The sequence below is a fragment of the Copadichromis virginalis genome, linkage group LG2 (assembly GCF_057382275.1).
Source record: "Copadichromis virginalis isolate Kocher_CV1m ecotype Utaka linkage group LG2, C_Virginalis_male_GT1.1, whole genome shotgun sequence".
Classification (NCBI taxonomy): domain Eukaryota; kingdom Metazoa; phylum Chordata; class Actinopteri; order Cichliformes; family Cichlidae; genus Copadichromis; species Copadichromis virginalis.
Window position 1 is genome coordinate 34,581,463 of NC_140619.1, and position 11,603 is coordinate 34,593,065.

Below are 11,603 nucleotides of genomic sequence, written 5' to 3' on the forward strand. Positions count from 1 at the left end.
GGACATACATTTTAAACTCCTGACTGTATTTTGCGGCTACAGATGAGTCATATAATAAGAGTCTGAACATCAGGAGCCAAGAGTCTGAAAAGTGGTTGTTTTACAGGTCTCTTACTGACAAAACCATCCCTTATAGCCTACCATACTACACCAATATATAACACATTAAACAGGAAATCCATCCATCCATTCGCTTCCGCTTATCAGGGTCCCAGGGGGCGCTGGAGCCCATCCCAGCTGTCTTAGGGTGAGAGGCGGGGTACACTGGTTCTTTTTTATTATTCATTTGTAGAAATCATTCTAGCTTTATGTTTTATTGACTGGTATTTTTCATTTTTCATAGTTAATAATTACAAACTCAATAAGATTGTAAACACGGGCTGTAAGATTGGATGTTAGCAACTTTGGGAGTCATGAGTACTGAAAAACAGATGAGACATCCTCAGAGATCCATCACAGCCTGTTCATGGTGGATTCACTTTACTACCATTAGCATGGAAGTACACGGTCCAACCTCTGCCAACATCTTGTGGCCAGGGGACTTGTAGTATAACTGTAAAACAAATCCAGGTGAGAGTATATGATGTAGTGTGATATGGGTGTCACTTACACATCGTCGTTTGCTTTTTGGTGATGTTACAGCAGAACTTTCTTGCCATTTATGTCTTTATTGTTGGTAACTGTGAGGTCTCTACTGTTGTGATTACATTTGATAAAAGGCACAAATGGAATTTCCAAAAGGACAAATAAATCTGAATCTAATGCCAACAATTACATTATATTACACTACTTGTCTCCATGTTCTGCACGGGCAGAATAACAGTGCTCTGAAATTTTAACATACTGAGGATATCTCAGGAATTTGTGGTTCAAACAACATTAGTTAGGTTTACTGTTATATAACATGCTAAATCTTGTGTAATTATTCATTTATGCATTAATGTCTTAGCAGCAATTTTCCAAATGCAGGTTTGGATGTTTTGAATCTGCAAATGTCAACCAAACACCCGGTTTAAGGTAAAACTAACTGCTGTACGGTTCAATTAGCACTAAATGGAAAGAGAAGGCAATTTCCTTCAGCTGCTCACTTCTTTACTGAGTGGACGCCACCGCAGCTGATACAAAATACTTGAGTACAATTCAAGTAACACCATTATAGTCAAGTGCATAATTGAGTTAATGAAGGTTAATTTAACCTCTAGTAAAATTAATGAATTCTAAATGTAGGCTATTACACCTTACATTGCCATTTATACTGTTAAGACCTGAAGCAAAAAGCAAAAAGAAGCAGTCTGAATTCAGTACACAAAGCTAAATATATTTATTTTTTCTAGAAAAATCCAAACATTGTCGTGCTTTGTCAAATGTAGATAAATAAAATAGAGGATTCAGAAGAAAGGGAGATAATGCAGCAGCATTACCGTTGAAACAAAATATGTTACTGGAATCATGTGTGCAACGTCAATACTGAAAAGCATGTTGCGAGCCTTCATACAAAAGTAGATCTGAACCATATCGGTTCTGATCAAGCAAATCTCTCAGTGAAAGCCCTTTTGTTCAAGGTTAGGTGGCAAAAAATAAGCGTCTGTCAGAGTTCTGTACAGTTACGGTGGATGAGACAATTTCCGTTTCACACTTTCTTGTTAAATCAACAACAAGCTCAGTGCACGCTGCACTCAACACCATCTATGTATGCTTTGAGTTTAATGACAAAAGAGCGTATAAAGGCAGGTATACAAACACTCACAACCACATTTTTTTTGGGGTCCACTACTCCTGGACTATAGGCTATTGAACACCTCACAGTCACCTGACCAAGTGAGAGGTTAACCAGTAAATAATGATTGGTTGAAAGAGCGCAGATGCAACAGTGATATAAAGACGGAGCTGAGGTTTGGCATTCGATCCCATTCCCATAGAGTCCGAGGACAGCGAGGGGAGGATCTTCATTTTCAGAGAGCGAACCTGTGGAAGAAGGAAAATCTTTAGAAGTACATAGATTGAAAGCAGATTCAGTCTGTGTCTAACAGCACGTCAAAGACAATACTTACCAATGTGTGATAGCAGCTTTAACCTTTATGCAAACTGATAGTATCTTTAATGAGTTTCTGCTGACTAATTCTCTGCATCAGCTGTTCCCATACTTTAAGTCTTTGCTACTACTATTACTCATTCAACTTTTGACATGAGTAGGGAATGACATGCAGCAAAAGGTCCCGGATTAGACTTGAAGGCGGCCTGCTGTATTGAGCCTTGCAGCATGCAGTCACCTGCTCAACTCAATAAGGCTAAACTGGCACCAGCTATTATTAATTCAAATATCAATACAGACCCAGAGCTTTACAATCAGTGTGCCACTAAAGTAAACACCCCATCACATGATAAACTGGAAAAACAACAAATATCTGAAAAATGTATGGATGTGTACGCATTCTGCATGAATGTAAATGTTGGTTACTAATCTGCTTTTTCTTGCCTTTTTTGGGTATTGTTTCTTTTTTTCCATTAATTGTAGTTTTAGTGAGTTAAATGATAAAAACATAACTTTGAAAATATTTTTTAAAAGGGGCATGATTCGTTACCATTTATCATTCTCTTTTTAAAAGTGTGAGAAAAAGAAGCTACTCCTTCTACATAGCTGGTTTCTTATTCACAGCGGTCACCATAGCGGGTAAGCACTGCATGTTTAATTTGGCAGTTTTTATGCCGGATGCCCTTCCTGATGCAACCCAATGGGATTTTTGTCTCCTCCTGGGATTGAACCGGGGCTCTTCTGCTTGTTAGGCAGTCCGCCTGGAATTTTATTCAGCCCACTGCACGGCTTTGCAAAAAGAGAAAACGGCAGGGGAGCGCACAAAATTTGAACTTTGTACTGTCTTTTGTGCCTAAGTATCGGTGAAGTAAGAGACAATTAAATAACACAGGAAAAAGGAACAAGAAATAAAATAAGGGCATTTTTTTTCTTTTAAAAAAAAAAAGATTATCAGACAATAGATGTAGCAGTGTGACTCACTTTACAGTCTGGGCCAGGAAATCAATTAAACACAACTCATTTAGACTGACGAAATGTAAATACTCCAGTGCATCAAACTTATAAACTTTAGATTTGAAGAATGCCGTCAATACAGACTGAAAATACTCACAATGAAGAACATGAGCGCAAAGGAGGACCAGGCAAGCGCCACAAAATAGCCATCACTGCCAAACAGCAAGCCACACAACACTGTGAAGATCATCCTGGACGAAGACATAAACAGACACATTCCCTCAGTAAATTCAGCATGATTTATTTAAAAACAATACATGACTGGAAGAAGCTTTCGCAAATAATTTCTAAATAATAAAGAATCATTTTGCAAATATATGTGCATCTGTGATTTATTTACCCAACATATTTGTATCCACTGTAGGCGATGAGATCAAAGGTGGAGAGGTCGGTGTGTACTGTCAGCAGATATAAACTCAGCAACATCACCAAGACCTCGATGATGACCCACACGAGGGCAGTGCTGGCACACAGGCCGAGGACCTCTGGACTGAACCTGCACACAAAGTCAACATTTGGCTTATCTCACATACACCGATTCTCTGTGAGTCATAAAACAAATGAGTGGAAGAAAGATTAGTCACCTTTTTTGAATGCCAAGAGCCATTCCAGCAAGTAAAATGTAGGTGATAAAAGCCATCGCTAAAAGATTTGAATAACAAAAAAACAAACACTTAATATGTTACACAAACATCCCAAAACATTATGCCTGGAATGATTTTGTGTGTACATGAAACTGACTTGGTATGTAAAGGTCTGATGCATTCACATCCTGTCTTGGAGTCAGTGGAGTGTCGCGATGATAACGAACTTCCCAATCCTGCCAAGAAACACAAATACAAAACACAAATACGACATGAATCACCCCCAGAGAAGAAAAAAAAATTTAGGTCCAAGTCAGCTTGTTTTAATTACAAGGAAAGCAGAGCACTGCAGCTTTTTAAAATTGACAATCGAGCAGTAGTAGGCCAGTTTTAGCTCAGCATTTGCAGCAGCAGGATGATGTCCAAAGTGAACTTTAATCCACTGTTAACCACAGACATTAAAAAGTAGAGACAATACACTCAAAGACTCCTGAATGGAAATTTTTATGGGAATGCCTTAACCTCAAAAGCCAAATCTTTTGGTTTATAACAGCCAAATTGAGACACCTTTGTGTTGTTGCAGTGAAACACCTCCCCAAAAGGTTCTAACTGTGCAAGAGACTTCTATTCTTTATCATAGTAAAGACTTCTAATCTACTGATTTATGCACATGAATAGCGTTTTCCCACCCTTGCATTTGTGCTCTTAAATACCTTTTTCATCTGTCCAGTTTCACATGTACTGACTCCTGCCCATATTTGCATTGGATGGACTGATGGAGTGCATCATTTTGCCTCTCTAAACAAAAAGTTCATTTCCAGCAATAGACATGATGGCATTTTATGTTTCCTTAGGATTATTTTTAGCACATTCTTAATTCAAAATGACGATTTATGTTTAGGATTATAAACGATTCAATTAGGTTTGTTCATGGACAACAACTTGGTTAGGTTCATAAAAAGCTCTGGGTTCAAATACAGTGGTTGCCATATCTTTTAAAACTTTTTGTGGTTGTCAGGGTGACACATAAAAGCTGATATACGTATTGAAGACACAAGCTTCTTACCAAAATATAGCAATTTCAATTCATGTTGACCATTGTGAAAAACAAACAGATGTGTGTCTGTGAACACAAACAAATGGAATTGCCAGTCTGTGTACATATGTTTTTAGAGGGTACTCTATATGGAATAACCTGAAAATGAGCTACAGTTCTTGTGTCTCGGGTGTTGGATGTTTGTGAGACTCAAAGCAGTGGTGTCCCATTTTGTCCCTATTGTTGATTTTGAGCAGCTTATAATCACTACATAGCAGTTAACTGTAAATACAATGTGATCCTGGTCTTTTAAGGAACATCTGCATCCTGCATAGGCTGCATATTATCAAGGCACATATTGTTTGGAGTGGTGTCACATTTACAATCTGAGTAAGTTACACTGTGCAGGAACTGAATGAGCTCAGTGTGTCTTTATACCCAAACAAGTAGTCAGAGCATAATAATGTTCAAAAATGAAGCTGCAGAAGTGATAAAGTGTCTGATGTGTGTTTCAAAACATATCAGAGAAAATTATCATGCAGTCTTAAGTTTGATAAATGTCATGTGGTCTCCCTTATGTTGACTCTGAGAAGGCTCAGAGCTTACCTGATGTGTATAAGGGAACATGAGGATCATAAGTTTCTTCAGTACATATCTGGTGTCGACAGCAAAGAAGTATTTCAGCTTGTTCACAGACATGAATCTGCTGATCTGAAAGCCAGAGGAAATGCAAATATTAACAAAAACAGACATGAAAGGCTGCCAAAACGAATAAATACAGTGGAGTCATAATCATTTTTACAAGAGGTTGTTCCTTTTCTCAGCATTATGCATCATTCTGGCATGTTGTGCATTAAAGCTGCCAAACCAGTAAAACAACATCTTCATTATTGATATGCTGCATGTTTTTAAATTGCTCTTTCCCCCCAAATTGTTAAGACAATCATCAACTCTTATTTAATATTAAAAAGCAGAGCAGAAAATAGTGTAGTTGATGGAAAACATGTCATTTAAAATGGCAACCCCAACACATTACAGTTTCAACCGTGAAATGGCTTTGGATATGACTAACACCAGAATGTTTCAGAGTACAGGAGAGTAGCTGGAAAGCAGGACACATTACCCCTGTGTCAACAAAAATAACTCATCTCTGTGCTCGTGTGGGTTGGTGGGAAATACATTATGAACTTATGAACAACAGCAGGGACACTTTAGGGAACAAATAAACAAAACAGAACAAAAATAACCATCTACACAGGAGAGTGCATTAGTTCTGTCCCTGCTGAAAACAAAAGTGCTGTATTTAAGATACTCTAGTCCTACTTAGAACCAATATCCTAAAAGATCCCAGACGTTGGGAGGTTACTGTGTTATAGATGCCAAAACACTGAACACAACCTATACCAGAAGAGCTTAAATAAAGTACAGTAATTGAATAAAATTAAATAAAATATGGCAAAACAAATAACTCAGCAGAGGTACAAAAGACAGAAGATCAAATTAATAAATAGCAAAAAAATAAAAACTACAGAGAAAAATGTGTGGCAGCTTTAAAGCTGGACCATTTACCAGTCCAGATCTTGATCTTAATTACGAGTCCCTTGGTTAGCACCCTATCTTCCATTCAGTCACATTTGGTGCTACGTATCAAGTCTCAAACGGCCCCAAATAGGAGACTCACCTCTTTGTTTACCATATCCTTCCCCTGGTTGGCTAAGGAGGAGCCGTACATCATCGCAGCATTGGCCATAGGGTCAGCAAAGAGGTTGTTCATCCCACCACCTCCTTGCATGTCATTTGAGGGTCCTCCCATATTGTACCCAGAAGTGTAATACCCCTGACTGTTCATTGCAGGAGCTGCTGAGCTAGTGTCTTCAAACAGGACGGAGTCACCTGCGGTGGGGGCTGCACGAGCTCTCGGCTTAGCTGTGGAAAAATGGACACAGGAGGGTAAACGGAGAGTATGACAACATTAATATTTAACTGACTGAAACATTCAGGCATGCCACTTATTAACCACTGACAGTGAAATCCACTATAATATGTTAATGAGATCACAATTTAGTACTTCTCAAAGCAAGAGAGGCATTTTAGTGGAGGGCAAGATAACACGTGATTAAATAATAAGAAAAGATATCCTTTCCTCATTTAAAAAAAGAGGATTGTTTTACAACAGCCAAAACATTAAAACACAACCTATAAGAAAATAGCTTAAAATAAGAAGGGCTTAATAAAATAAAAAGTGGCAAAAAACAGCCCAATAAGATAAAAATTAGAGTCAAATTTAATAGAAAGAATGGAAATGAAATACAGTAAAAGAGTATCTAAATATAACAAGGAGCTTAATAAGCGAAAATCTATAAAAAAAAAATACAAGTGCCTGTTTAAAATATTAATATTAATTTCCCAGTGACCCTCAAAGTCCTCCAATATTTACACCTAGTTAGTAGTAAAGTACACAAGAGGAATTGGGAACATCTTTTCCCTAAGCAACATTAAAGAACAAGCCAAAAGCACTTCTGGGCATGACACCTTTAGTTGTTTTTTTATTTTTTGCTTTGTGTTAAACTCCACTAGTATCCAACCTAGATCCACAACCTCATTAGACATTTTCACACAATCCAAAAAATATCCTTTCTGTATATTGTTAAGATCCTCTGCTCTTTTTCAGAAGGAAGTGTTTTTCTAAGTAGTAATTAACTTCCCACAACAAATGACGCACTTAGGCTGAGGCCCATTGACATGCCTGAAGCCTGACAGGTAGAGACAGGTAAGTCTTTCAGTAATTTTCAATGTCTTGAGTTGGTTTTGTGTGGTTATGCCCACACAACAAATTGATCCTTTTTGCTTTACCCGACATTTGACGTACACTAATAAACATAAATGTCCTTCATTACTTTTTCTGCAGCTCCAGTAATAATGATTTGTTGATGCAAATCTCCTGAGATACAGCAGGATTGCTTCAAGTCCCACCAGTGTTCCTCATCATTTTTCAATAGAAAATCCCACCTACAGCAATTTCCTGTTTTGGGTTTAATTTGCCTTGCATGATACTCTTACGTCAAAGCAATTATACCAGCCATTTTGTTAGGTACATCTGTTCAACTGCTCGTTAACTGAAATATTTAATCAGTTTATCAAGTAGCAGAAACTAAGAACATTTAGGCAGGTACACATGGTCAAGAAAACCTGTTAAAGTTCAAATTAGCAGAAGAATGAGGAAGAAGGGGGATTTAAGTGACTTTGACCATGTCATGGCTGTTTGTGTCAGTTGGGCTCATCTGGCTATTTCAGAAGCTGCTTATGTCTAGGGTTGACAAAGAATGGTCTGAAAAAAGGGTAAATATCCAGTTAGCAGCAATTGTCTGGGTGAAATTGCTTTGTTGATGTCAGACATGACTGGCCGAATGGCTTCATGCTGAAAGGAAGGCAACAGTAACTCAAAACACCACTTACCAAGATAAACAACCCTCCATCTATAGGTGCACAATAAGATGTGCTATTCTCATGGTAGTATCTGAATATAGTGTAAATAAAATGAACCATGGCTCCATCCTATATTGTATTAATGGTTCATGCTGGTGGTGATGATATTTTCTGAGTACACTTTGGGCTCCTTGGTGCCAACTCAACATTGTTTAAAGTAAGCATTGTTCCTGACCATAGCCATCTTTTTACAAACAGAGTGTCCTGGACGTGCACTCAACAAATCTGCACTAACTGTGTGGTGATATCATATCAACATGGAGAAAACTCTGTGAGGACCATTTCCAGCACCTTGTTTAATCTGTGCCACGCAGAATTGAGCCAGTTCAGCCAGCAAACTGCACTAGCAAAGCAGACCTAAAAAAACAGTGGCTGGTGAGTGTATACGGTAATCGTATGTAGCACTATGCGATCATATAACAGTTATAACCTACATCAAGACACGTAAGTGTACCAAATAAACTGGCATGTTTGATTACGTGACAGCAACCAGCTGAGTTTGGTGAACCCTGTGTGACCAGAAAAAAACAGGAAGTGAGGATATTTGAGAAAATTTTGCAAATACAACAATACATGGTGATTCACTTACTTTCTCGGTACCCATGATGTGGCAAGTCCATTGTAACACTCGCTGACGTTAGCTTGAAATAAAGACAATGACACGTTAGCAACAGTTCTGCTTACTTAGCATTAAATCTCTGTGCATTACGCTAACGTTAATGCTGACATTGGGTTAACACCCTAAATGTTACAAGGGACTAGCGTTTCTCTAACACCTGCTAGGTACGCTGCTAACACATACTTACTGTTGCTTCCACTTAATGTTAACCAGCTGCTACCTAGCCAAACTAGCTAAGTTAACATCATCCTCTTTTTAGCTCAAACTAGGCAGAACAAGGGAGCCGATATAAGAAGCTCTAGCAGTAGCGTTAAACATGTCCAAATAGTCTGTCTGGTCTGGGGAAAAATATATTGTTTCAATTTTTAAAGAAAATTGTGAGGATAAGAGCACTTACCTACACAGCTAACGTTGGTAGCTAGCTACGTGGCTATCAGAGACTGTAGATCCCACCCATCCACTGCGGTTGGTGGACCTCAGTGTGCCTGCGTGGCAGAAACGGTGTAAGTACAAGGCAGAGTACACAACACAGCACACAGTTCATAATAGGAGTAGTTGAGTGTTTCTTTTCCTTATGTTGAGTTACTTTCAGGAAGCAACAACTTAAAAATCGGAATAATGCAAAATAGCTAGCAAACGGAACGTGCAGTGGAGTAAAAAGTACAATACTGTGCAGAAGTCTTGAGCCATCCGTCCTTACACACACACACACACAGTGTTGTTCAAGTTACTTGAAAAAAGTAAATAGTTACTAATTACCGATTGCTTCTCCAAAAAGTAATCCCGTTACTGATTACTAATTTTCAAAGGTAATTAGTTTCTTAGTTACTTTTTAAAAACATGATACACAAGCAGTAGACCTTTCAGCCCAATTCTATTTTTATGCATAATCCATCATATAAAATTGAATCAAATGGAAAGCCTCTTTTTGTTTTATTAGTTTTAACCTTTTAATTTTGAACACATTAAGCAAAAAATAGATTATATGCAACTGTCTTTGTCTTGAAAATTTTTTTTAACATTTAAACCTATTTTCTGCATGTTTTGTGTTTACACTCGCTCTTTCAAATAGATGCAAGCAAAACACAGCAAAATAAATAAATACAATCATAGATGCAGCGGCACTAAGTCCTGTCGCTCTTAAATCTATTTTGACCCCTTTAACTTTTTATGGAATCAAACTCAAAGTAATGTAAGTATGTCCACACTTTAACCGCTGCATGGTCGTACTCTCTCCCGCACTCCATATCATCTATTGTTTATCTACACACGTCTGTTGCTACCACTGACATTGCACGCGCTTACGTCATTGTCACGAGGCCCTCTCATCGCGACGGTTTAGTAAGGCAGTAACGCAGCGTGGTTACGGGAAAGTAACAGTAATCTAATGACTTTTTTTGCAATAGTAATCCCTTACATTACTCGTTACGTGAAAAAAGTAATTGGATTACGTGTTACTGCCCAACTCTGATCTTGAGTCCAGAACCGCTGAACTAAATCTATGAAAATATATTCCAAATATATCACAGTTTGGCAGGCGTAAAACAATTTTTTGCACCAGCAAAGTGATTCCCAAAAAACTATTAGCTGAAAATGTGTCATATCTCTGCATGGTGTGCAGTGCCGTCCTTAAAATAATCTGAGGAAACTGGAGTGGAGGACAAAAGAAGAAGCAAAATAAATAAATAAATAAATATCTAGAGTAGATGAACAGTATCCAAAAGTAATGTCTTTGAGAAATAGAAAATAAAATCCAGCGAAGACCTGATACAGGACCTGAGAGATACATTTTCAGTTGAGTCATCACCAAAGCAAATGGTCTCAGTCAAAGGGTGGCTGTTAGGAGGAAATGAAACAGAGAGAAAAAGCTGAAATATGCCTAATTATACAAGAACTGGACTGAAAATTGGTACGAGCATTTCCTATGGAGTTCTGGATCCAAATCAGAACTCAGCATTATTGAAGCCGTTTGGGATCATCTTGATAGAGAAAAGAACAAAAGTCAACTGATATCTAAAGTAGAGCTTTGAATTTCCTTCAAGAAGCTGCGTTGAAGAATATAGGTTGTCATACAAAATATTGACTTTCAAGCTCATTAGATTTGTACAAACTCTATTTTTGCCTTTTATTCTGTAATTCCATCTATGTTTTTGGTGTTGAAAATAAATCGCTGCACCTATTTTATACTTTCCTAACAAAATATGATAAAATAAGGGGTGACTTAAGACCTTTGCATGATTAAATGGAAATGCAAAGAAAACCACGCTCAAAACTACACATGCTGGTACAGGATGAACGAAAGAGACTGGGTAACTAAGGGAGAAACTGTATCACCCACTTTCTATTTGCATTTAATCTCATCACTTTTCCTCTGAAAGCCAAATAAAATTTTTCCATCAAAATATGTGATACTAATGACTTAATGGATTGCCAGCCACCTACACATTTGTATTCATTTGAAGATGTATTCACTTTTGTCCTGCTATCTGTTGAAATAGTGTAATAAACACAATTCAGCATAAATAAACCAAGTAAAGGGTTAACCTAATTCATCAGGGTTTATTAGGCCAGGTATTTTTATGTGTTTAGAAAATGTTGGTTGTATTTGTTTCATCTACGCTTCAGTAAGAGATATGCAAAATAGGTAAAACTATCAAATCCCAATTCATGGAGATATTAAATGCAAATAGCCTGAAATATTTTTTAAATAAATAAATAAACACTAGCCTATATAATGTGTTTAATGTACCCCAGAGCCGCCTTTCCAAGACATATTTGTTATTAACAATTATTTCAATTCAGAATGTTACCAAGCCTGGTATATTCACTGAA

The 11,603-nt window shown here is 37.6% G+C and overlaps 1 protein-coding gene across 5 annotated transcripts; it reads right to left on the bottom strand.

Annotated features, from left to right (window-relative positions):
• Window positions 1–1,297: 1,297 nt before the first annotated feature.
• Window positions 1,298–10,020, bottom strand: yif1a (Yip1 interacting factor homolog A (S. cerevisiae)). 5 transcript variants are annotated; one of them, XM_085432022.1, is made up of 10 exons: window positions 9,980–10,020; window positions 9,169–9,256; window positions 8,742–8,793; window positions 6,348–6,592; window positions 5,273–5,377; window positions 3,788–3,866; window positions 3,631–3,688; window positions 3,387–3,542; window positions 3,144–3,237; window positions 1,298–1,965 (listed from the first exon to the last, which is right to left on the bottom strand). In XM_085432022.1, the coding sequence occupies exons 3-10, from the start codon at window positions 8,770–8,772 to the stop codon at window positions 1,807–1,809; spliced, it is 927 nt and encodes a 308-aa protein (XP_085288148.1). In that variant the 5' UTR covers window positions 8,773–8,793; window positions 9,169–9,256; window positions 9,980–10,020; the 3' UTR covers window positions 1,298–1,806. The 5 variants fall into 5 exon arrangements, with proteins under 5 accessions (XP_085288148.1, XP_085288156.1, XP_085288140.1 ...); XM_085432030.1 differs by lacking the exon at window positions 9,980–10,020 and having other exon boundaries at window positions 9,173–9,420; XM_085432014.1 differs by lacking the exon at window positions 9,980–10,020 and having other exon boundaries at window positions 9,169–9,420.
• Between the last annotated feature and the right edge of the window lie 1,583 nt (window positions 10,021–11,603).

Excerpts from the sequence above, each read along its gene's own strand:
- yif1a (XM_085432022.1), bottom strand. The coding sequence starts at position 8,772 with ATGGACTTGCCACATCATGGGTACCGAGAAA. Across the intron at positions 5,378-6,347 it reads AGGATATGGTAAACAAAGAG|ATCAGCAGATTCATGTCTGT; the intron begins GTGAGTCTCCTA and ends TCTGGCTTTCAG. Across the intron at positions 3,689-3,787 it reads ATCAGACCTTTACATACCAA|CGATGGCTTTTATCACCTAC; the intron begins GTCAGTTTCATG and ends CAAATCTTTTAG.